This window comes from Sceloporus occidentalis, unplaced genomic scaffold (genome assembly GCF_023333645.1).
Source record: "Sceloporus occidentalis isolate IW3139 unplaced genomic scaffold, rSceOcc1.0.p SCAF_14, whole genome shotgun sequence".
NCBI classification, from domain to species: domain Eukaryota; kingdom Metazoa; phylum Chordata; class Lepidosauria; order Squamata; family Phrynosomatidae; genus Sceloporus; species Sceloporus occidentalis.
Genome location: NW_028316994.1, coordinates 4,652,463 through 4,679,488, shown reverse-complemented (window position 1 = coordinate 4,679,488; position 27,026 = coordinate 4,652,463). Strand labels below are relative to the sequence as shown.

Here is a 27,026-nt window from a genome sequence, read left to right as displayed (position 1 = left end):
GAGAAAATGGGGACAAGGAACTTTGCAACATATCCTGGGGAAACCTTGGAAGTTAAAAATATAGTATGTCTTGAAGTTGGTGGTTGCATTGTCCCCTCTTGAGAGAAGACTGATGAGGAAAATGTGGAGTGTTGTGGAGCAAGAGAGGTTTTGGAAAAGAAATTAGAGATTCATCTAGCTATTGTAGAATAGTGTACTTGTTCCTGGCGAATTCCTAGTGATCTAATTCATGGATGTGGAAGGAAGAAAGGATGCTGCTCCACAGATCCTACCCCTAAAAAAAGGAGGGGGGGCTTTGGCCCCCCAAGGCTTGGCTGGTAGGGGCTGAACATCTGATCAGTCACCAAGGATTGGTACTGCCAAGATTCCTGTGCAGCTGAGCTCCATCTGCAACTATCAAGCAAAAGAATCATTACAGTATAACCATCTTTGCAGTCACTTAATAAGAAGGTCTTAATCCCCCCCCCCTTTCCTTGATATATTGGTTTGATGCTTGAAACAATTTAAAAATGTTTCATTTATTATTTTGCCATTATTCTCACACCACTCAACTTGTTGAACGCCGTAGCTGGTGGTATTGTTATTATTCACTGTATTCTGTGCTTTCACCATTTTGTAAAAACATACAAAATTCATAATGATCTGCCTGCCAGTCTTGAGAAACCCCATCACCACCTTATAAACAGTGCCAGGGTCCCTGTTTGGTGGATGGGTTGGCTGACATTATTATTATACATCTGGAAGGAGAAATAAGAAAGCTACAGGAAATCTAAGAGAGAATAGGGAGAGGAGGGGAGTGAAATAATATGTTAAATAAGTGGGATGTGATGTGGAGCAGCTAGGACACTGTAGAAATAATGCAGTTTGACACCTCTTTAACTGCCATGGCTCCATCCTACAGACCCCTGGGATTTGTCATTTTGTGATGTACTGACACTCTTTGACAGAGCAGGCGAGAGAACTTGTAAAATGACAAATTCCAGGATTACAAAAGAAGGAGCTACAGCACTTAAAGTGATGTCAAACTGCATTATTTCTACAGTGTAGATGCAACCCTTGTGTCCCCTTGATATGGAAGGTTGGATTAATGGCATCAACATGGAGCAAGGAAAGTTTTTTGTTTAAGTACAGCTCTGAGGACTCTGCTTCATGCTGGCTGAAGGGATTTGGGGGAATTTGGGTTTGTTTGTTTTTTAAGTACCATTATGGAGAGTATAGGAGATAACATCGGATTGGAGCAGGATACCAGAGATCATGTCCCAAAGGATCATACATTTGGGTAGGTGATGAAAGCCAGGAGCAATGGATAAATTGATTCCTTGGAATTTGATGTACAGAGGAGTCTGCAGTGGGCTGCCTGGGATTTTGGCATGGGGAGCATCTTCCTAGAAACTCATCCTTGGTTCACTGATTTTATCCTAAGGGGAGACAATTCAGAGCCAGACATAGCTTTCGAAACTGTCTCTAAACCTAGATGCTCTGGGAATGGAGTTGGAAGGCAGATGCCTCTTTGCATGTTCTCAGATGTACTCTCTATGGCTCTCCCATCTCATGGCCATATGATCCATTAGAGCATGTCCAGAGGAAAGTGACCAAAATAGTAAAAGGTATAAAAACCAGGAGTGGCTTAGGGAGCTGGGTATTTTTAGCCTAGTGAAGAAAAAGTTGAGTGGTGACATGATAGTCATGTTTAACTACTTGAAAGTAGTTAAGAAAGTAGTTAAGAATGTTGAGAATGGAGCAAGCTTGCTTTCTGCTGTTCCAGAGACTAGGACTTTGCTCTAGAGACTAGGATGGAGGAATGGATTGAAACAACAGGAAAAGAAATGCCACCTAAACTTTAGAAAGAACTTCCTGATGGCAACAGCTGTTGGACACACTCCCTTGGAGGGAAGTGGAGTCTCCTTCTTTGGAGTTTTTAAAACAGAGGCTGGATGGCCATCTGTCAGCAATGCTTTGACTGTGGATTCCTACATGACAGGAGCTTGGACTGAATGACCCTTGGGGTGTTTTCCCACTCATTGATACACTCTATGATTCTCTCTGAATCCCAATCTTCCTCCCAACCCAGAAGGTAGGGACAACCTGCTCCTCCAAAAGGCCTAAAATGAATGCTTCTAGAGGTCTTTTTAAAACTGAAGTGGAAGATCATCTCCTGTCCTAGAGCCACAGCTTGCTTACTCAACCCTAGAGCTCATGTCCATGCTTGTAGAGCACTGATGGTAAATGCTGACAGTGGAACAGGTTGTCTCAGAGTCTCCTCCTTTGGAAGAATTCAAATATATAGCTGGATTAGTCTGTAAAATCAGTATCTTGAGACCTTTGAGGAAACCAGGGACAGACACATATATGCCATTGGTGTGTGAGGATATACAAATGGCATATGTATGCCATTGGTATGTGAGGATATACCAATGGCATATATATGTCTGTCCCTGGCTTCCACTCCACCAGATGCACCTGAGGAAGTAGACTGAAGTCTAGGAAAGCTCATGCTGTTCAGTTAGTCTCAAAGGTGCTACAAGTTTTCTTTACATCCTCCTCCTTTGGAGGTTTGCAAACAGAGGGCCATCTCTGGGGAGTGTTTTGATAGTGTCTTCCTGCATGGCAGAGGGGTTAGGCTGGAGAGCCCTTGGGGATCCCTTCCACCTCAACTTGAGGAGGACCTTCCTGACAGTAAGGGCTGTTGGACAGTGGAATACACTCCCTCAGAGGGCGGAGGAGTCTCCCTCCTTGGAGGTCTTTAAACAGAGGCTGGATGGCCATCTGTCAGGGATGCTTGGATTGAGAGTTCCTGCAGGGCAGAATGGGGTTGGACTGGATGGCCCTTGCGGTCTCTTCCTACTCTAGGATTGTATGAATTCTTGGTGCTGGGGCTGAGTGGTACCAAAGCCTGGGGTTCAAGGGTTGCTGGCACCTGACCAAGCGCTTGCCTTCGCTCAGGTGAAGCTGCTTGGCCAGGATCATAACCACAGGGTCATAAAGTAACTCTTGGCGCAAAGGAAGGGGGATTTTAATAAGCAAGATGTAGCAAGATTGTGGGGTTTGAGGAGAGAGAAAAAGAAGTGTAGTGAGTCACTCCGAATCGAGCCCCAGAGAGCCCCGGCCCCTCCCTCCTCCTCCTCCTCCTCCTCCTTCTTCCAGAGAACAAGTGCTTTCGCTTTCGACACTTCTCTGCTTTCTCTCCTTCTTTTGGGGGACTCTGGGCAGCAGCTGTCCTTGCATCGAGGAGGGGACTCCGCTTTCTGCCTTGGCTTCCCCCTCTCAGCTTCCACACTGCTTTTAATTCGGCTTCCTCTTCCTCCTCCGGAGATCAGCACCAGGGATCCAGACAGGTAAGGAGTTAGTGATTCATTTATTTTTGCTCCCCAGTACAGTAGATCCGAGCTGGGCATTTGGGAAAAGTTAGATCTCCCAGGATCTCCTCGCCAGGATGGGACAAGTCAGGAGTCCTGCTGGCTGGGAGAGTTGGGGAGCTGCAGGGCACCATTGGTTTGGCTTCTGTTCAGCCCAGGTGACTTTCAGGTGGGATTCTTGTCTCAGGTGGAGGGGCTGCTGCAAGAAGGAGCTCACTGGAGACCATCCTGGGGTGACTGTGGTGCCTAGTTCTTTACAAAAGGCAAAAATGGGGCATAACTCAGAGGCTACAGCTCCCACCTGGTTGGCCTCCCCCCCCCCATAGGTTTCTGATGAGACTCCAACCCATATCATCCTGCACTAGTGGAGGTCCTGAGATGGCTCAGCATCAGTTGGAGATCTGAGGTAGCCTCTTCCAACCTTGAGGCTCCCTTCCAGATGCATTGGACTATGACTCCCATCATCCCCAGCTGGTATCTCTTGGGATGATGAAAGTCATAGTCTCAACACATCTGGGGGGGGGGGGTAAGACCCTCCCCTGAGTTAGAGGCTGCTCTGAAGGCTTTGTTGGCTCCTATTTCCAGACTCAACCTTCCCCCAGACCAGTGGTTCCCAGACTTTTGTCCTCTAGATCCGTGGTCCCCAAACTGTGCTCTTGAAGGGACTTTGGACTTCAGCTCCCAGAATCCCCACACTATTGGCTAACATGGCTGAGGCTTCTGGGAGCTGAAATCCAAAATCTCTTAAAGGGCACAGTTTGGGGACCACTGCTCTAGATGTTTTGGACTTCAGCTCCCAGAATTCTTGACAGTGGTTCCCAAACTTTTGTCCTATAAATGTTTTGGACTTCAGCTGTTAGAGTTCTTGACTGCCTGCCCAGTTGGTTAGGGCTTCTTGGTGTTGAAGTCCAAAAGAGCTGCAGAACCAAAGTTTGGGAAGCACTGCCCTAGACTGATGCCAGTTGGGGATGATGGGACTGGCAGTCCAGCACATGTGGAGGGTGTGTTGGGGAAGGTAGATCCCTAGAGTCTGGCCAGCCCTTTCACACAGACTTTGGGGTCCTTTTTGTTTTTAGCCAGAGAGATGACAAGGAATGGATCGGAAGCACCTGCCCGCCTTAACTGATCCAACAACTTTTCCTGCCAACCATCCCTTCCAACTCCCTGGTAAGCTGCACCCATTCCTATTTTATCCTGTCCTACCTGACTACTCCCACATGATGAAGTGTTTTACACCGGGGCAGAATCTCCATGCTGCAACTTTTCTGTAAAATTATCTATTATTTTGTTTAATTTATACCTCCTCAATAGTGGACCCAAAGCAGCGTACAACAAAGTTAAAACAAAATCCAGCCCCCAAATCCCATAATGATATAGAAGTTTTAAAGACCAATTAAATGAGCTATTGTGTTAAAGCATCTCTGTGTGTGTGGTCCAAAACACACTGCAGAAACAATCCAGTTGGAAAGTGCTTTAACTGCCCTGGCTCAAGGCCAGGGAATCCTGGAACTGGAGTTTTGGGAGACATTTAGCCTTCGCTGTCAGAGAGCTCTGGGGCCACAATAATCTACAATTCTCAGGATTCCCTAGCACTGAGTCAGGGCAATTAAAGCAATCTCAACCTGGATTATTTCTGCAGTGTGTTTTGGACCAAAGATCCTGGTACCATGAGCTTTTGTAGATTTGATCCTTCTTCCTCAGATGCATAAGATCGGCACATGAATATGTTACTTTTTCTGGACTGGTATTTCCAGAATCCCCTACTATGTGTACTCTGTGAACTATAGTCCAGAAGAGTAGCTTTTCAGACTCTAGGAATGCAACTCTTAACAAAAAAATAAATAAAATAAAATAATGTTCATCACACCTGGCTTACTGGCTAGGGTCATTTCGATTGTCACAATATTTGTGCTGATCTAGGATGGGGAAAGTTGTTTTTTAATTCATATTTAGAGTAGGATGAATGTTAAGTTTTTAAAAACTGCTGTGACAAGGACAAAACGGACTGATTACCTAATTCCTGGGAAGGATGTGATGCATGCATATATACATAAATATCTATTTCTGAAGTCTGTGGGTGAGAAAACACATAGTGTAGTTAGTTGTATGTGGTCAAAACAGCATTATTGCCAATACCAAGGAGGATGTATTATCAGATTCATGGGAAACTCACACAGGGATTTCTCTTCTCTCCCCTAAAAGCTCACTGACAATTGAATATGTTCAGTGACTGTGGAATGCTGCCTGATTCTTGAGGGTGGAAACTTAGATGGAAGAGGCGAATGGAATAGATTCTTGTGGTGGAGGATTTAATTTATTTATTTCATTTTTATGCTTTCTTTCTCCCAAAAAGGGACCCAAGGCAGCTCACGAGCTAAAAACACTTTAAAAACAAACAACCTGTGGTTGAATATCACATTTGTGCAGATAGAGCTAAGCTGACAACTGTTGCTTCACTGTTCCACAATCTGCCACAACCCAGTGCGACCAAGGCCCCATTCCCACTTACAAATAATTCGGTTTGCGATCTGAATTGATGGTTCGGTTTGACAGTGGAGCGTTGTTCACACTACATTTGAGCAGATCAAATTTTCCTGTTGCAAATCAACCCATTTACCAATGGACCAATTAAAAAGGATGGTCTTCCATGGCTTATTTCCCCCCTGTCAATGTGTCCACTCACATTTGGTGATGTGCTCTGTTGCATCCGTTGTCATTAAAAAAAAACAACAACCAAAAATGCAAAGGAAAGGGCAGATAAACTCAAAATACTACGAGATGGGGAAAAGTTCTCCAAAAGTTGCAAAAGTAAAATAATAATAATAACAACAACAACAACAGAAGAGCGGTTATAAAAAGGGGGAGCAGAGTGGCAGGCCAAAAATGGTGCTTTGGCAAGGGAAGGGGAGGTTCAAGAGATGGGTGGACAATTGTGTCACAAGGAACTGATTCCAATCCGGATCCCATTCACACTTGCGCTGAATTGATTTATCACAGAAGACACGTGATTTAGTGGATCCAGAAGAAACAGTTTAATTGGGTCTAGCGCTGGGAGGACTCATCAAACCACAATTCGGCCATTTAAACCACTTCTCTTGGTAACTTTACCTTCCCCCTTCTTTTTAAGTTTTTAAGTTACCACAATGCTAGAAATGTATAATAATAAATAAATAAAACTTTTATTTATATCCCGCTTATTTGTAAGAAACAGTCAAAGTAGTTTCCAACAATTAAAATAATACCGATGTACACAGATAACAATAATACAAATATGTACAACCCCCCTTAAAAAGGAATTAAACCATTCTAAGATTAAAATTCAAACATTAAAATCAACACATTTATATTCAAATCACACGATATCATAGTGCAATAGCAGTGGGCAAACTCATCATGGCCGGGATTGTACAAATACAGAATACTCCAAGTATGGAGAATCTCTATGTAGCTGGGGGCTATTCCAGGAAGGCCTGTAGGAAGAGATCCGTCTTGACCGCTTTTTTAAAGTTATCTTTAAATGTAAGGACTTGAAGGGGAAAAAACTGGGGAAAGAGAATTCTTATTTGGCAGGGCCATGCCTTCATTTTACCCCCCCCCCCTCCCAATATCTACACAAATCACATTTTGCAGGGGTCTGAAATAATTACTTGTAGATGGCTTTGGAAATTACACAGAGGCCCACAGGCTGCCTGGCTCAGCTATTTTCTGCCTGGTTGATTCTGGGAAGAGCCAACTAGCTTCCACATTCTAATATTGTCATTAATAACTGTGTGTTCCCATTCTGGAGTTTAATTTACACCAAAGGTGGTAAATGGTGGCCTCTGTCCCATCGACCCCGTTATATGGCCTTCAGCTGCTACTGAATTGACCACCAAAATTACAATGCAAAACACCTCTGCAATATTACAGTCTGTGAGATGCAAGCCCACAGTCCTCTATGGTGCAATACAAGGCACACTGGATCTCTCTTAGGGGTCATTCACACATCATTTTTAGTGTGGCGATGAAGATCATCTCACTCACGCATTCCAGGTTTGTTATTCACGCTATTGAACCACATTGATCTGCAGCTCTGCAAGTTTGGTTGTTCACATGTGCAATCATTCAAATAAAGATGGAGCCAGTGATGCAAATTCATTTGGAATCTGCTTGAATTTGCCTTACAGGACTCTATGCTTTACATGCAGGACTCTGGCAACACCAATACAACTGAGGACTTTGTAGCAAAAACTATGCACTGCTTTAAATTAGGGAAGGGGAACCTCCGGATCTTATGCCTGATGAGCCCCACAAGCTTCTGCTGCTCTTATCTCAAATCAGTATTTAAATTTTGACTACCCTGCACAGAAACTCAGCAGCTTGTAGGTTCTGCATAGTACTGATGTGAACTCTGTTGGCAGAAAAGTTCTTGCGTGGTTTCTGTGGTCTATTTTAAGTACAACTGAGTCTTGATTCAACAACATTTATTGTGATGATTTGTCGTTTCTTGAACTTATGAGATACTCCTTTTGCATTCCATTCCATTTGGTTTGACATTCTAGCCCTTTGGTCCTCCGGATGTTTTTGACTTCTTCTCCCAGATTCCCTCATCGTTGGCCATGCTGGCAAAGGCTTTTGACTGCTGAAGTCCAAAACAGATGCAGGATCAAAGATTGAGAACATCTGGTTTAGCCAACAGGCATTTGTTATTATCAATCATCATTATTTCAACACCAAATCATATGAACCAAGAGTAGGAATCGTGCACTCCTTCAGATATTGCTAGGCTGCAATTCCCATCAGACTTAGACAGAATACACAGTGGTGACAAATGCTGGAGCTGCAGTCCAACAATTTCCAGTGGGCTCATGATTCTCATATCCTCCAATTGGCCTGTGTCCTCTGCTGTCTTACTTTTTCGTCTGTTTTTAAAATGTCCCAGCTTCTCTCTCCTCCCCATTTGTCCTCAACTTACTTCAGTTGCTGCAAACAGGTCAAAGCACAGAAGTAGTTTGCCCTCAGTTAACTCATTGAGAATGGAAAGGGAAGAGGAGGAAGCAGAATCTTGCCCTTCCCTGTAAATTCAGGGAAAAGCAAACTGCTGCAGCCTCTCTTACCTTGTTGGTTCTTCCTCATTAATAACTTTTGTCATCTTGACTACACTTTGATGTTGCTTGGCCACACATGTCCCAATTTTCATCTATGAAATGTCTGAGGGCTGGATTTACATCCTCGATTTAGATCTATTCTAGCCTAGGTTCCAGAAACCAGTATGTCAATATTTCTTGTCATTTTACATAGAATTCATTAGTTGGATATCAGTTGGGGAAGGATACAGGAGGACTGCACTAAGACTGTGCTTTCCCAGCAAGTGTTTCCCTGTGCAGAATTCTTGTTTAGGCTTTATCTGCACTGCAGAATTAATGCAGTGTGACACAGCTTTAACTACCGTGGCTCAATGCTATGGAATTCTGGGATTTGTAGTTTTGAGAGATATTTCACCTTCGCTGTCAAAGAGCTCTAGTACCACGACAAACTATGAATCCCAGGATTCCACAGGATGGAGCCATGGCAGGTAACGTGGTGTAAAAATGCATTAATTCTGCAGTGTGGCAGCAGTCTTCTTGTTAATAATAATAATAATAATAATAATAATAATAATAATAATATTTATTTCTATACCGCCCGGTGGCAAAGCCAATCTGGGCAGTGAACAACATAAAAATTTACAGAATAAAATATACATAAATATTTATACTCCCTTCCCCCCCTTAAAAAATTATTAAACACTTAAATGTATTAAAATGGGACTATAACAATATATAATTATACTATCCTAAACTAAACCCCAAAACCCCCAGCAATCCTCACCATCAGGGGATGGGGCCTGATGGTTTCAGTCAGTAACTCAAATCCTCTTCTTTGATATGCCATTCTCTTCCCCTTCTCATTGAGTTTGCAATTTCATGCCCTCAGCAGTAAGTCAGCCAGCCTTACATGACTACCTAGCATGCTCAGTCATAGAATCATAGAATTGGAAGAGACCACAAGGGCCATCCAGTCCAACCCCCTGCCATGCAGGAACTCTCCATCAAAGCATCCCCGACAGGTGGCCATCCAGCCTCTGTTTGAAGACCTCTAAGGAAGGAGACTCCATTACACTCTGAGGGAGTGTGTTCCACTGTCGAACAGCCCTTACTGTCAGGAAGTTCCTCCTAATGTTGAGGCAAAATCTCTTTTCCTGGAACTTGCATCCATTGCTCCGGGTCCTAGTTTCTGGAGCAGCAGAAAAAAAGCTAGCTCCCTCCTCAATATGACATCCCTTCAAGTATTTAAACAGGGCTGTCATATCACCTCTTAGCCTTCTTTTCCCCAGGCTAAACACCCCCAGATCCCTGAGTCGTTCCTCATAGGACATGGTTTCCAGACTCTTCACCATTTTGGTCGCCCTCCTTTGGACACACTCCAGTTTCTCCTTTTTAAATTGTGGTGCCCAGAACTGGACACAATATTATTCCAGGTGGGGCCTGACCAGAGCAGAATAGAGTGGAAGTATTACTTCCCTTGATCTAGACACTATACTTCTATTGATGCAACCTAAAATTGCATTGGCCTTTTTAGCTGCCACGTCGCACTGTTGACTCATGTTCAACTTGTGGTCTACTTGGACTCCTAGATCCCTTTCTCATGTAGTCTCGTTCAACCAGGTGTCCCCCATCCTATATCTGTACATTTCATTTTTCTGCCCTGTGCAGTACCTTACATTTTTCTGTGTTGAAATTCATTTTGTTAACTTTGGCCCAGCTTTCTAATCTATTCAGGTCATTTTGAATTTTGATCCTGTCCTCAGGGGTATTAGCTACTCGTCCTAATTTGGTGTCATCTGCAAATTTGATGAGTATGCCCCCAATTCTGTCATCTAAGTCATTGATAAAGATGTTGAATAGCACTGGGCCCAGGACAGAGCCCTGTGGGATCCCACTGGTCACTTCTCTCCAGGATGAAAAGCAGCCATTGTTGAGCACCCTTTGGCTTCAGTTGTTCAACCAATTACAAATCCATGTAACAGTTACCTTGTCTAACCCACGTTTTACAAGCTTGTTGGCAAGAATGTCATGAGGAACCTTGTCAAAGGCCTTACTGAAATCAAGATATACTACATCCACAGCATTCCCTTCATCTACCAAGCTGGTAATTTTATCAAAAAAAGAGATTAGATTTGTCTGGCATGACTTCTTTCTCTGAAACCTGTGTTGACTTTTTGTGATTATGGCATTACCTTCTAGATGTTCACAGACTCTCTTTTTAATGATCTGCTCCAGAATCTTTCCTAGAACTGATGTCAGACTAATTGGACGATAATTGTTTGGATCCTCTTTCTTCCCCTTTTTGAAGATGGGGACAACGTTTGCCCTCCTCCAGTCTGCTGGGACTTCTCCTGTTCTCCAGGAGTTCTCAAAGATTATTGCCAATGGCTCCGATATTACATTTGCCAGTTCTTTTAATACTCTTGGATGTAGTTCATCAGGTCCTAGAGACTTATAGTCATTTAGATGAACCATGTATTCCTGTACTATCTCTTTACTTATTCTGTGCTGAAATTCCCCTATTCTGCCCTCTGCTCCATTATCCTCAGGTTGAGCACCCCTTACCTTTTCTGAGAAGTCAGTGGGTGGGTGTATGTTCTTGTTTCCTCTCCCCTATTTATTTATTTATGGCAATTGTTGTTGTTGTGTGCTTTCAAGTTGTTTCCAACTTGCTGCAACTCAATCATGGGGTTTTCTTGACAAGTTTCTCCAGAGGGAGTTTGCCGTTTGTGATACTCTGAGGAGGCTGAGAGCATGTGACATGCTCAAGGTCACCCACTGGCTTTCCATGGCTGAGTCGGGACCACTTAACCCAGGATAATCAATCTTGAGTTCTTTACTGAGTTTTCCTAAAAGATTCTCATTGTTGGCTGTGTGAATAACAGATGCAAATAAACCCAGGATAAAACTATGCATGCCTTGAATGTGTTTAGAATAAATCCACATCATTGACTCCATCTTTATTTGCTGTGCTGACATGTGTGTGCACAGAGTGAGTTGGGGAGGGAGGTTTACAGATAAATTGCATTAGGAGAGAAGGAATTGATAGTGGGATCAGAGCACACATGAATTGACTTTTCCCCTCCCTTGCTGCAGCCATGGACTTTTCATTCTTTTAAGCTAGCAAGTGCTTTTGTGGAGTGTGGGGCATGGAAAGGGAAGGGAAGGGAATCCTTGTCAAGTTTGCAGATGTTACAGAACTGGGAGAGGTAACTGACACATTGCAAAATAGGAACAGAATTCATAAGGACTTGGATAAACTGGAAAATTGAACTGAAACTTAAGAATGAAATTCAGTAAAGAGAAATGCAAAATTCTATATTTTGGTCATAAAACGCAAATGCATAAGTATATGGTGTGGTATACTTGGCTTAGCAATATTACATGTGAAAAGGACATAGGAATTATTGTTTATCATAAATTGAACATAATTCAGTGGTTTGATGCTGCAGGAAAGAAGGCAAATACAGTGCCTTGGTATCTACTGGCGTTCAGATTAAGAGAGGTTAGCAGAAGGAATTAGGATAGGTATTAAGTTGATGGAACTGTAAGAAGAACGGGGGAGGAAGGTCATCATTGCCATTTGAAATAAGTCAAACAACTGAAATAATAACTTGTATGATTGAATGTAGAAATAAGGTTTGATGGGGTAATTCCCCCTGTTATGTTTGCTATGGTTTTTATGATCGTATGGTTTTAATTTTAATAAAACTTTAATTTAAAAAAAACTTATGTGGAGTATGTAGACCTCTCAGATGGCACAAACGACTGGCCAAAGTCCGGGGTTTTTATAGGCGCAAAAGGCCCAGCTCTGGCAAAGGTGTTTAATTACTGTATTAACATCAAGATGGAGTAGTCTGCATTGTCCTGGTGGACTTAATCCAGTGTGTCAACTGTCTGAGGAGGGGGTAATCAGCTCATGGCATGGGCATAATGATAATCCTATCTGCGACTTCAGACTATCTGGGGGAGACAATATTTACTGACGATGACTTCACCTTTAGGTATGTGTACATGTCCTCTTGCTTAGCTCTTAATGGCGGACAGGCAGCCAGAGTTCATCAAGGGCTCATATGGACTAACATTTATACTATAATTTTTTATTAAAAAGAAAGAGCATTTTTGGTAACACATGAGTTATTATACCAGGTGACACCATCCACTGATGGTACGGTCTCTTTCTCTGGATGTCTTCAAAAAGAGACTGGATAGCCAGCTAGCTCCTGGGGGTGCTCCAGCTGGAGTTCCTGCACTAAACCAAGGGGTTCGACTTGATGACTATGGGGCCCCTTTCACCTCTATGATTCTGTGACTTGTAGTGAGCCTAGGACAGCTTTGCAAAAAAGCTAGACCTTTTGGTACTTTGCAAACCCTCTTGGCTCTGTGAAAAAAAGCAGCACTAAGGATTTCGTATGGTGTGAAATGGGAGGAGGTCAATGGGGGGAGTGACACCATGAGTTGCCGCGCTGACACCAACTCTAGTGACACCACTGGTATAGCCCACAAGTTACATGTGGCCCTGGTCTGCATTTTGTAGCCCCCAAACTTCTTAACCCAGAATTTTTTTTAATCCCAGCCATTTTTGGTGGAACAATATGCCCCCAGACACTGCATAACTCTGGTGGGTATGGGATTCCTTGCCCTCTACTATCTTCCAACACACACATTGTAGAAAAATGGCCTTTTTGATGGTCTGAAACTGAAACCAGAAGTGACATCACTTTTAGTCACACCAGAAGTGACCCTTTGTCCATTCACTTTTTTCTTGTCTTTTTCATGAGAATCCGTGTGGTTTCTTTCTCGGCTCATTGCATTATTTTCTAGCTTCTCTCCCACAAATCCAATTTATTGTATAACAGAGATATGCAATATAGCCTGTCCACTGAGTACAGGTTGAGTCTCCCTTATCTGAAATGCTTGGGGCCAGAAGTGTTCTAGATTTGGAAGTGGGTTTTTTTTTTAGAATATTAGAATATTTATATATACATAATGAGATATCTTGGAGATGGGACCCAAGGCTAAACATGAAATTCATTTATAGCTTGAAGGTAATTTTGTACAATATTTTAAACAGTTTTGTGCATGAAACAAAGTTAGTGTACATACTGCACCATTGAAAATCAAAGGTGTCACCATCTCAGCCAGCCAAGTGGACAATTTTGGGTTTTGCAACATTTTGGATTTCAGAATTCCAGATAGGGGAGACTCAACTTGTACTGTCAGAACTCTGTTAAGGCTTTTCATGTAAGAGTACCGCAATGTTGTGATGAGTGTCATGCTTAGCATACAGAAGATTTTGGGTCTTCCTGAAATAACTAGTTTAAAAGGGCTCGAGAAGCAGTTAACAAGAAAAACCTCTGCAAGTACTGTCTTCTGCCTTGATGAGGAGCTAGACTGGTTTGGTATAAGGAAGCCACATAGTAATGTATAAAGTATTGTGCCTTTTAAAACTGCTTTGTGGAAATGTACTTCCTTTTCTGTGCTTAACAGGATCTCTAAATGTGCCCCTTTCCTGCCGAGTAAATTGTACATGGGATATAAAGATGTCAGAGTTCATTCATCCAATTCCCAGTCTCAACACCACAGGAAAATGTTCTGATTGCAATCATGTTGATTGCACATACAACAGCCACAACCCATTATGCTGTTGCTGCTGTTCTGTGCTTTCAAGTCATCTCTGACTTTTGGCGACTCTAAGGTGACCCTATCATGGGGTTTTCTTGGCAAGATTCATTCAGAGGTTTACTATTGCCTTGGCTTGAGGCTGAGAGAGTGTGACTTGCCTAAAGTCACCCAGTGGGTTTCATGGACAAGCGGGCAATCGAACCCTGGTCTCCAGAGTCATAATCCAATACTCAAACCACTATGCTATACAGTACTGGCAATATTTACCCATTATACTCTGACTTTAAAAGTGTAGTAATTTGTTGAAATCATTATGACACTTCAGAAAAACAAATACTATGGAAAGTATTCTTATTGTTGTGTGCCATAGAGTAGAGATACAACACAACTGTTCATTAAATGTTAAATGGCTCCCATCGTCTAAGACTACGAAACTTCTCTTAGATATAATACAAAGGCACTTTCCTTGTTAAATGTTGCAGTAGGTCCACTCAAGGAAGCAGTAGTTGGATCAACTCAATAGGTCTCACAACTTCTGTATAGTACATAATTATAGTACTTTGATGTAACTTTAGCAGTCGCTGCATGCTGTGGAATCCTGGGATTTATAGTATGGTGAGCCACTAAAACTCTCAGACAGAAAATTATAAGTACCTCACAAAACCACCAGTCTTAGGATTCCAAAGGATCAAACCATGACCATTAATGTAGGATCAAAGTACTATAACTGAATAGTGTGAAAGAGACCACAATAGCATGATCCCTACTTCATGGTAGGCCAGGGTCGTGGGAACTGTGGCCTTCCATAAGCAAGCAATGTGCTGCTGTCCAGCCGTGCCAGTCTGGAATGAGATCTGCTAAACAAACCACCCAACTTTGATCCATAGTTTGTTGAGCATGATGTGCTCATCGGGTGTCAGCCAGTGCTTTGTTTCTTTTCTCTGCCAATAAACCAAAGAAAGAATCCTAGGTTTATTTTTGGCTTCTTTCTCTGGTTTGTTAAAACAAAAACGAGCCAGAGCCATGGTTGTTGTCAGAATTGCATATCATACTAAACCAAGGGGTAGATGATAGGTGGACTGTATATGGCCCCCCTCTCAAGGCTCCTTCAAAAATGGTAATACTGAAATTGCAGCAACCAGTTGTGTTGTCAAAATTCACTGGCAAACTGTTGAAGATGGAAAAAATACTTGCTTTAAAGTGTTTTCATGTTTCTTGCCCATACTGGGCAAACAGTCAGGAAAACCACATTGAAAAAAAGCATTTCCTTGCATCTTTAAATGACCTGTTCTCTTCAACCGGACTGAAATGACATTGTCTACCTTCCCGTGGCTAGAAGGTTGTGTTTAAATGATCTGCATTGGTGACATGTGTCTTTTGCTAATCAATCCGGTAACTGTGCTTTCTTTTAACTCCCTGCCCAGCTCCCCTCTTTCTAGAGGGCTAATCTTCAGCATGCTGACCATCCACCAAGCCATGTGGAGATGAATTGGAATCATGGAATCCCAAATTCATGTCTGGTAAGTAAAAAATAAATTGACCAAATCAAGGACAGAGCTTATGACCCACTTTGATTTCATGTCAGCTTTGGCTTAGCATTACAGGCTGTTTAGATTTCTCCTTAGATTTCCTAGATTTTTCCATCATATCCTCATATCTAGCTGATGTTAGCTTATCAATGAGCTGCAGCCACGTTGGGTGAGGGATTCTGGGACTTGTAAGCCAGCTCTGTATAAGCTGGAGAGACACGGCATTAGTTGAAACCCAGAGACTACTAAAGACTGTCATCATCATCCTCTGCCATCTTCTTTTCTAATGTGCTCATGCACATTATGTGACCCCCCCCCCCTAAAAACCAAGTGCAGAAGAGTTATATTACTGCTTCCATCATAGAAAGATCATGGCTGGGGAAGATGGGAGTTGCAGTCCAACATGGTCTGGAAAGCAGTGGATTGAGGAAGGCTGGCTGACATGGCAGGTCGGAGTCTAGTTAAGGGACCAAAAACTTTGGTGTGATCTGCAGAGGTACAAAAATTAATGTAAAATGGTGTTATGTTACTCTTAACTAAATAGCAAATGTTTATTGTGTTTATACAGAAATACAAAATATTGTTATTACACTTAACCATAAAGTCACACATAAATCTTTATTATGTTCCACAAAAAACCTTTCTAGAATGAAAGCAATAATTTCCAACCACAATTTTATTTTCCACCCCAATTTATTTTGAGCTTGGGACAGACCAAAGCGGCTAAGGAAGTTTTAAATGTCTCTCTGACATTCAAATTCTGTTCTGTTTCTTTGTATTCCATCAACACCTCCACCTCCACCACCTCTCATCTGTCCATTCTTTAGTCACTCTTTCCTTCTTTCTCTTCATCTCTCACTTCTTCCCACTCCTGCCATTTCTTCTTCCTCTTCTTATTGCCTCTGTGCATTTTCCTCCCCAAGCCTTCCACCTTCATCCTGCAAGACCTCAGGCTTCTTCTTCTTTCCTCCCTCTCATGTCTTGCTGATGTCTGTCCTGCGTAGTTCACACTGCTCATAGCTTCTGCCACTGTTAAGAACAGCAAAGGTGGTGATGAATTTTTCATTTCTTTGTAAATGAAAATGCTGTCCCCCATATCATTGCCAGGAAAATGTCTTCAAAATGACATTGTGTTTTGTTAGTGGCAAAAGGTATTTTATGTTTTGACTTGTGAACGTACTTAACATAATATTAATGCATATTGGTCTGATCATTGATTACATAAAAAATTCAAAAGGTGGAAAGTACTGCCTAGAAATAGTAACCTTTGCTCTGTGTGATACCTCCTCTTATAAAGTGGTCAAAGTAAGTGCCTGCATATGTTTCTATTTTCATTGTTAATCATTGTCATAAAAGATAAAGCAAATGCTACAGAAATGGCATTTTAAAAAATGTGAGAGCTCAGTTGGATCAGACCAAAGGCCTAATCACATATTTCCTACAGTTACTTTTGGGAAGCCCACAAGCAGTGCCTACAAGGCAGTATTGTAAAAATTTAATTATCACCTTTAAAAAATTCTGACACAGAAAGTTTGTTTTGATCTGTAGTTGTTAACTTATCTCTGCGTTGTCACCATCCAGATTTACACATTTTCCACAGCATTTCTTGACCCTCTGAATACTATTACTGTAGAAGTCTACAGATTGCACCTTACAAGGATTTTACACTTTAGTCACTTCTGGCACAACCTGTCACAAAAATAAAGGACACAGTGAGCTGATTTTCTCAACATCATGCACTTAGGGACCAATGATAACACTGACAAAATTTCATCAATATACCATAATAACGTCCAGGTGATAATTATTACTTTACAATACCCCCTCGTAAGGCACAATTTGTAGACTTCTAAAATATCAGGTATTTGGGGGGTCAAGAAAAACACTGGGGGAAATGTTTAAATCTGAATGGTGACTACGTCAAGATAAGTTAATAACTACAAATCAAAACAAACTTTCTGTCAATTTTTTAAAAGGTGATAATTAAACTTTAAGTCCAGTGGTACCCTTATAAGCATATTTTTAGCAACTGGAGTTCAGACACCTGCTGCCTCTAATACTGGAAACATACCCTCCACCATTTCACAGAGGAAAATGGGCATACATGTTGACAAGTAACATCCAAGTGTGGTCAAAATGGCAAAAGTTATTAATGAGGAGGAACACACATTTTAGAGAGGCTGCACAGTTTGCTTTTGCCTCCTGTGAGGAAGGACAAGATTCCACCCTCTCCTCTCTTCCCTACTCCTTTAACTGAGTGCAAGCTACTTTTGCATTTTGAACTCAGTCTGCAGCAATGGAAATAAGATGAAGACAAAAGCAGGGATGTGGGAGGAGGAGAGAGAAACTGGGGGATTTTAAAAGCATTTGGAAATATGGGAGGACAGAGGATTAATCAGGAATATCCCTGCCAAATCTAGTTGGAGAGTCTGCTGGAAGTAATATACTGTATAATAGTGATAGTAATAGTGATTCATGACAGTTAACAGCTTTGTCTTCTATTAATTTGTCCTTTTCACTTTCTGGAAGAATGTACTGGCGCTGAACAAACTGGTGGCTCACAAAATTGAATCATTTGCTCTCTTGCTTCATTACTTGATCCCAGGTCAAATTCTGATCCCAGGTCTACAGTCTTTGAGTCTACTGTTTCCTACTTTTGCATCCCAGTCACCTATGATTAACAACACGTCTTGTTTTGATATGTGATCAATTTCCTCCTGGACTCCAGCACAGAATCTTTCAATTTCTTCTGCTTCTGCCCCTGTAGGGCAAACAGATTGAAACTTAATCCAGACAAAACATAGGAGCTGCTGGTCAGTTGAAAGGCAGATCAATGAGCTTTGAGATGATGAGAGCTGCAGTCTATCAAATGGGACTGATTCATCATGAGTATTTTGTACTTGCATTGTGTGCTAGTTGTGAACTTCCAGAAACCAATGCCTGGGGTGTTTTTGATCTTTGACTTGCATTTCATTTCCCCATATCCACCTAGGTCTTCCTTTTGCTGTTGTCATTTTCCACATCACTTGAGCCAAGCAAAGGTTGCATCTTTGAGCATGTTCCTATTGATACTCAGAACTTTTCCAGCAAAGTTGAAAATCTGGTAAGTGTGTTGCACAGCCATGAGCAGAGTAGGGGCTATGCCCTATGAGGAGAGTAAGGTGGGCAGACAGTAGACTGAGACCCTTTGATGGACCTCTGAGAAAAAGGCAAATATTTCAGACTCACAACCATTTAACAGTACCGGTTGAGTCTCTCTTAACTAGAATTCTAGAATAAGTGATTTCTGTAAGTGACTCTTTGCTTTCTGGTGGTTGCTTTATTTCATGCACAAAATTATTTACAGTATTGTATATTAAATTACCTTCAGGTTTTGTGTATAAGGTGTATACGAAACATAAGTGCATTTCATGTTTAAGCTTGGGTCCCATCAACTCATTGTGTATATGCAAATGTTCCAAAACCTGAAAAACTCTTATTCCCAAGCATTTCAGATAAGGGAGACTCAATCTATAGCAATCATTTTTTGAAAAAAGATATCTTGTGCAAATCATGTCTACATACACTACATGTTTATCACCTGTGAAGTATGAATATTAATTGTTTGCCCTTTGATCAGGTCTTTTTACAGCTTTGCCGGCCAGCTTTAGAACTGGGAAGTGTCTTTGATCTCTAAGAGGTCAGGTGCAGACTGGAATTTGTACATGTACCTTATCAGCAGATATGCTTCGTGGACTATAGGGGTTCTGCCAGATGCTGCCCTATCATTAATCTGCACAAAGCAGCCACCTCAGGCAGCAGATTCGGGGGTGTTATGAAAGGGCAGGGAATAGTTATTTCGTTTGTTATTGTTACTGTTTTGGTTTTTTGGCTTTTTTCTTGGCTAGGAAAAAGGATTTTTCTGCCATAATAATACCTGGCTTTAGGTACAGTTTACTTGCATACAGGACAAAATAACTGAGGATTTATATCCCTAGTAAATGATTTCTAAACCCAGATATTATTATAGCCCAGGAGGCAGGAGAAAAAATCCCGCAAGTGCTTCTGAAAATGCAACTTTCCCTTTTCTATCAGATAAGTAGAAAACAGAAATAAAGAGCTTCTGAAAGCCATGTTGGCTGAGGTATTATGGGAATTGTGGTCCAAACAAGTAATTTTTCCAAACTCTGTTAGGAAGAGATGGAATGTGATGGAAGAAATGAAATAGAAAAACATGAGTTGGGAAAGAAAAAATAGGAGGATAAATTTGCATTCTTCAGCCAATAGGGAACCATATTATAATAATGACCACACTTTCTGCTTTGTTTGCCTACTGTTGCTGTAAAAGATAATTTCATTGAAAACATTGAGACTCACCTATTAGGAAACAGTCTTATCTCCACATGGATAAAGCTTCTTTCTTGTAGCCAATGTACTGGTTCTTGGCCCACTAGACAAAAAATTGCTGGTTGCTCACATCAGATAGCTAGAGTGACATTGTTGTAACAATTTAGCTGTCTTTTATTTAAATTTATGCTGGAAGACACCATAAGTCCTGTACAGAGAGTGGAGGAGATAATATTTATTAATTTATTAATTTATTCATGAAATGATCTATTAATTCATGCATGTGGAGAGCTTGTCATTTTGAAATAAGTCCGTCTCATCTTCAATCCTGTTTCCAGCATAGGCTAGCCTATCAGATGTTTCGACACTCCTAATTTTTTTACTTTTTAGGAAATGTTCTCTGGAGGTATAGTGCTTAAGTGGCAAGATCACACATGCACATCCACATAGACATTCTCCTTCAGTGACTCAGTTGGAGGAGTGGGTGCATGGCTGTGTGTCATTTTTTTTCAGGGAAACAAACATAAGACTAGAGCAATTTCAATGTACACTTTAGTGCTGTAGCTCCAGAGAATTTAAAAAAGAATCTCTAGCACATTAGCACAAAAGCAGAAGGCTCCTGTGCTTGTGATAAATCAACTTCATGTTGTTATTTTGTGCTTTCAAGTCATTTCTCACTTATGGTGACCCTAAAGTGAACCTATTGTGGGTTTTTGTGCGGCTGAGAGTGTGTGACTCACCCAAGTGGGTTTCCATGGCCAAATGGAGACTCGAACCCTGGTCTCCAAAGTCCTAGTCCAACACTCAAACCACAACACCACATTGGCTCTGTAAAGTCAGCCCCATAATACCCACATTAACCTCAGGATTTTCCAACACTATTACTCCTCCCCTAATCTTGCAGCTTTAACCTAAATTGAAATTGACTAAGCAAAGTCAATTTTGCATCTTTGAGACTAAATGACAGAAATAAATTTGTAGCATTTTTCTCTCTCAATCTCAAAGGTGCTGCAAGATCCCTTCTCATACTGATACAGACTAACACGGCTGTGGTCCAAAATACACTGCAGAAATAATCCAGTTTGAGACTGCTTTAACTGCCCTGACTCAGTGCTAGGGAATCCTGGGAACTGTAGTTTGTTGTGGTACCAGAGCTCTCTGACAGAGAAGACTCACAAAACTACAGTTCCCAGAATTTCCTAGCCTTGAGCCGGGGTAGCAAGCGGTCCCAGACTGGATTATGTCTGCAGTGTGTTTTGGACATATGTCTTTGAAACTGACTAGTATGTGGAGGGGAATTTGAGCCTTTCGAACACAGGAATCTACTGCTTCAGCAATATGGCAACAAAGAAAGTTTTTTTAAAACTTAAAATTAAAAGGAGGCATGGTGAGGAAATGGGGAAGAAGATGAAAATATCCCCCCAATAGTGATAGGGTAAGGGACTGGACACATCTACTTCAGTCCTTAGAGCCAGCAGGTTGAAATAGTTTGGGTGTTAGACTAGGACTCTGGAGACCCTGATTCAATTCCCTGCTTGGCTCCATAACCCCATTGGCATTGGCTTTGGACAAGTCACATTCTCTCAGCCTGAGAAGTAGCCTGAAAGGTAGGCAAACCCCCTCTGAACAGATTTTCCAAGAAAAATCCCATGACGGTCAGTGTATGTCAGAAATGACTTGAAGGCATACAACAACAAGTTGTCTCAATTCATTGTATTGATATTCAAGCTCTCAAGATGCCAACCACAGATGCAGGCAAAATGTCAGGGATAAATTCTTCCAGAACATGGCCACATAGCCTGAAAAAAAACCCACAAAAACCTACATTTGTACTGGATTATTTAAAAAGCAGCAACCACCTTTTCAAATAGGAAGAAAATGCTTCAGAATGTCTTTTGGAGGGGGGATGAAGGGGACATTGTTTGAAAGGTTGCATTATGGATAGCATGCTTTTAGATCTTTAAAAAATAATAACAAGTGGCATGTACAGCAACAAGTACTACCACCTCCTGACATTTGTCCTATCTGGAAGAATCTTTATTCAGGCTGACAGGAAGACTGTTAGATTCAGTGGTTCTCTTCTAAATATGCCTGCATCTGGATTAAACCCATTCTGCAGATCCATTTTTTATCCTTTGCTATACTTTGTCTGATGCTCAACCCAGGCCTGTTTTTGTCTGTCTCTTTCTTTCCTTCCCAGATACGATACCTGCTCTTTGATTACCAAGTATCAGTGCCAGTCAACCTGAAACCGGTAAAGTCTTTTTTAAAAAACCTGATAATTAATGGGATAGCTGGATGTATGTATTATACCCTTGGATGAAAACACACAAATGTATTGCAAAAGATTGTTGATAGCAGCTATTTTGATATAGGAATACTTTTGCATGCACAAAAACCACACAGATTGCTTCTAGGGCCCCATTCACACTACGGAAATAATGTGGGATGAATCCAGGTTATTTCCTTGGTGTTCACAATTGCCCCAAGGCACTTGGTGCATTTTTTGGGGGACCTACCAAAAATCCATTCAACCTGGGATTTTCAGTGCTGTTTTTTGTCTGAGTTTTTCTGAAAGAGCTGCATTGATCCACATCTTCAGCAGTGTGATGTTATAAACCATCCTGGGCATAAAATGCTGTTTGAAAACACTGAAATTCTGGACCATGCCAACAACTATCAGGTCAGAATGCACAGGGAATGCATAGAAATCCACAAACACTTGGACAACTTCAACAAGAAAGAAGAAACCCTTAAAGTGAACAAAATTTGGGTAGCAGTCCTGAAAAACAGTAAAATTAAGACTCAGCAAATGCACATGAGAAACCACCCAGGGTCAGGGGTTTCCCAGCAGTGAGCACTAATTAAGAAGATACTAATCCTCTTTGCATATCCTCCCACCCTGAGGCCTTGCCATTCAACAACAGGACAATACACAGATTAACATGGAAATCACTCCTCCCTACCCATATATATATACAGCACTCTCTTCCATGCCAGCATTCTCTGAAGATGCCAGCTGCAGATGCTGGCAAAACATCAGGAATAAACTCTTTTAGGACATGGCCACATAGCGTGAAAAAACCACATAAATCTATAATCAAAGGAGTTGTTTAGGCTTGGAATATGCAGAACCCAGTAAAAATTGTTTGCTTGTTCTCTAAGCCCAGTTCCAAGCTGGCACAAGGTGGGGAGAGGGTTTCCTGTCCCTCTACTCTCTAATTTTATAGTAGAGAGATCTTCTAGTACCTTTCAGGCTAACAAAATAGAAGCATAAGTTATACTCATTCTACAGACTAACATGGCTATATCTTTGAACTCTAATTTTATTGTTGGCTTTCCCTGTCATTAGTGCAGTGGATGTCTTGGTGACAGTCAGACTGGTTAGAAATGTTTTAGTGTGACAGTAGAACTTGTCAAGAAGCCTATTTCTTCTCCGAGCCTATTTCCCAGTTTGAGAAACAGGGAGCTTGGCTCAATCGAAGAATGCATGTGTTGCATTTGAAAGGGTCCTGATTCAATCTTTGGTCTCTGTGGAAAGCCACTGCAAGTCAGCATATGAGTAGTTCAAACTTTTCCAGTACCCTCCTGATATGCCTGGACTACAGCTCCCATCAGCAGTAGCCAGCCATAGGCCTTGTAGTCAGTTCAGTACCAGTTCAGTCAAGGTATTATAAATAATATTGGAAGACCAGTGATCATCCAGAGTATCAAATACAGTCCTATGTTCTTAGTCTATATTCTTATTATAAACTACTAACACTCATCTGTTGATGTAGTTCTTTCCTCATGCCCCCATCCCATTTCACTAATTTCCCCAGGATGGATTCTGCCAGGAGTTATGGAAAATTCATCTCATCAACAGAAATCTCAAGAGCATGATCAGCGTATCTGGGAGTGAACTAAAGAAACTGATCAGGAAAATAGCGTCTCACACAACATTTGTTGAGGAGTGTAATATTGATGTAGGTCACAGATCTTTTTTTCCTTTTAAAGAGAGTGCAATTGTATTTAAATTATGTGTGTGTAAAGGGAGTGCAGTTGTATTCAAATATGTGTGTGTATATATGTGTGTACCTTCAAGTCGCCTGTCAAGTTATGCCAACCCCATAAATTTCATAATGCTTTCTTAGACAAGGAATACTCACTTAAAGGTAAAGGTAGTCCCCTTGACATGAATGTCTACTCATAACCGACTTCAGGGGCAGTGCTCATCTCCGTTACTAAGCTAAAGAGCCAGCATTGTCCAAGGGCTGGTCTGGTGGTCATATGGTCAGCATGACTACACCAAACGCTGTTACCTTCCCACCAAAGTGATATCTACTATATTTATTTACTTGTATTTGCATGCTTTTGAACTGCTAGGTTGGCAGAAACTGGGACTAGTGACAGGAGCTCACCCCATCATTCAGCACTCGGGACTCAAACTGCCAACCTTCCAATCTTCCAATCATCAGAACTGGCCTTTTAACCACTAAGCCACCACATCCCTTAATACTCACTTCGGCAAGGTGAAGATATTTTTTTGCCATCAGGCTCTTTAAACTGTTGAGGATTGGGCTTTTAAATGCTGCGCAAGTCAGAATAAGGTTTGTTTAGTTTTTAAATACATTTTAATATTTTAACTTTTTAAATTGTTTAATTTTTTTTAAAAAAATCTTTTTTTTAAATGCTTTTGTATTTTTTAAAAATGGTACTGTTTTGGTAGGAGCCTAGAGTCCTTTCCCTATACTGGGAGAAAAGTAGGATATAAGTAAGCAAACTAATGATAATGATAATAATACTCAGAGGCAGTTTTGCCTCTGAAACATAGCCTACAGCACCTGGTATTTGTTGGTGGCCTTTCATCCAGGTATTAACAACAGCTGACCCTGTTTCGCTTCCAAGATCAGATAGGATTTGGTGCCTTTAGGTATTTAGACAAAATATAAACATTATCCATTTAAACTGGCTTCTTAAACTTGGCATAGATGCCTAGTTTATGTAATTTCTACCTATTCTTGTTGTATTATCATTTTCTTGGGGGCTTGTTGTTAAATTTTATAAGCCAGCCTTGTCCTGTGCCTTTAAAATACCCTCCCCATGAACTACAACTCGTATCATGTCCAGCACTCATAAGAATGGGAATTATTAGCCCTTATCAGATGAGTCTGGAACTGGGGGTCTTCAGCACTGGGCGGTTCGAATTCACGTTATTTCGCACAATACCATCATACCAGCATTCGAATGGCCCAATCCGAACTCACGTGAATGCGCGAGATGCCGAACTGAATGCGTACTGGCTCCTCTTTTTGGAGCGTGTTGGCCAGTGCGCTGATAAGGGGATTGGCAATATCCTGGATTGGGGCTCTGTTCGATCTCAGTGCGAATGGCTCTGGTGTGACTACCCAATCCTGAATTCCATCGCAAGACCCCCAGATTCCAATTTTAACTTCCGGTGGGTCTTTCCTCTTGCCGGTTCCAGGGAAGCGGGGGGGGGGCGGTTCCAGCGGCCTCCTCCTCCTCCTCCCGGCTTGGGAGCCAGCATAAGCTGCATCCCAAGAAGGGAAGAGGCGCGGGGGGCCGCTGGAATCGTGGTTCCGGCAGCCTCCTCCTCCTCCTCCCGGCTTGGGAGCCAGCATAGGCTGCATCCCAAGAAGGGAAGAGGCGCGGGGGCCACTGGAACGGCGGCGATCGCCGCGATTCTAGCGGCCCCGCGCCTGTTCCCTTCTTGGGATGCAGCTTATGCTGGCTCCCAAGCCGGGAGGAAGAGGAGGAAAAAAGCATCCCCATTTACTTAGATGGCCATCCAGCCTCTTTGACAGCCGCTGGAACTGGTCCTCCCCCCCCCCCCCCCAGAATACATATTCACACACTCACACACACACACGTACAACCGGGCATTGCTAATTTGTTGCAAGGGAAGGTCATGGTAACGTTAAAACCAAGCAGGAATGTAGAGAGGAAACAGAGAGGAATGTAGAGAGGGCACGTTGTATCGCGATTGTTAATGTGCATGAGCTGGCTCTCCAGCTGTTTACCGGGCTGTCATGACGTGACCTCCCCTTTCACCCCAGAAGCGTTTAAGGTCGCAACCCATGCAGGGCACCACTGAGCATGTGCGAGGGGGCCGATACGAATCGGCCAATCCTCATGTTGAGCACCGGTGTGACAAAACATTCTGCACTGAATGCACTTCGCGCGAATGCGTATTGGCCAATTTGAATCATGCCAATTCGGAGGGGCTCCCAGGTATGATGGTATTGTGCGAAATAACGTGAATTCGAACCGCCCAGTGCTGAAGACCCCCAGTTCCAGACTCATCTGATAAGGGCTGTTGTCTCTTTGACTGCTTTCAAAAGATCACAAAGGGTACATGCCCAGGTAGAGCACATGTACTTCCAATGTCCAATTCCCTGGCAATCTCTGAATATTTGGGATTGTATCTTCCATTAACTCCAGTCCACATGGTCTATTGTCAGGGTTGATGAGAGTTGTAGTTTTATACTTCTGGAAGGCCTCAAATAATCCAGCACAAACATTTCTCCACCGTAACATCCTTGACCCCATCCTCATCCACTAGGAATAATTTGCTGCAACTTGAAGGAGAACAGCCCATGATGTTGTCCTCCCTCCCTTTTGTTTTCTTTGAAGAATTTAGCTATCACAGTGCCCATTCCAATGCTCCACTATTTTCTGTTTTTCTCTCGGCCATTATCAGATCAGTTGTGTTACTTTCACAATGACAAACGTCTCTGAGTTTCTTGCACCCATTCCCTCTCTGCTCACTGACCTGAGAGACAAGATGGAAGGACTTGTAGAAGAAGAGCTTGGGGACTTCAGTAATTGCACTGCCATTCAGTGCCAGCCAGGTAATTCTCATTCCCAGTTGATGGTTCTGTGTGTATATGTGTTTGGGTGTGTGAGACAGGATCTACAAAAGCTTTTTCTTTTCTTTTCTTTTTGAGCTGGAGCTTGTGATAGCATGCAGACAGTGGTAAGACAATTGTATGATGTTATACCAAGGCTGGGAAACTGTCAGGAATTTGCCTTGGCCTCCAAGGAGACCTTACTGGGTTACACTCACCACCAAACCTGCTGTGCAAAAGGGAAAAAAATGCCCTCTAGAAAGCTTGGGAGTAATT

At 42.0% G+C, this 27,026-nt stretch overlaps 1 protein-coding gene across 4 annotated transcripts in view; it reads left to right on the top strand.

Annotated features, from left to right (window-relative positions):
- Window positions 1-3,178: 3,178 nt before the first annotated feature.
- FLT3LG (fms related receptor tyrosine kinase 3 ligand) overlaps window positions 3,179-27,026 on the top strand; it is a 28,868-nt gene continuing 5,020 nt past the window's right edge. For 2 of the 4 annotated variants that reach the window (XR_016271995.1, XM_089480647.1), the window contains exons 1-7: window positions 3,179-3,335; window positions 4,433-4,523; window positions 15,472-15,567; window positions 18,569-18,679; window positions 22,103-22,156; window positions 23,724-23,867; window positions 26,603-26,753. Coding sequence is in view for 3 of the 4 variants with exons in the window: in XM_089480647.1 (XP_089336773.1) it covers window positions 15,532-15,567; window positions 18,569-18,679; window positions 22,103-22,156; window positions 23,724-23,867; window positions 26,603-26,753 (496 nt within the window). In the remaining variant the exon portion in view is untranslated. The remainder of the gene's footprint in view (window positions 3,336-4,432; window positions 4,524-15,471; window positions 15,568-18,568; window positions 18,680-22,102; window positions 22,157-23,723; window positions 23,868-26,602; window positions 26,754-27,026) is intronic. The other 2 variants (XM_089480648.1, XM_089480650.1) reach the window with 2 other exon arrangements.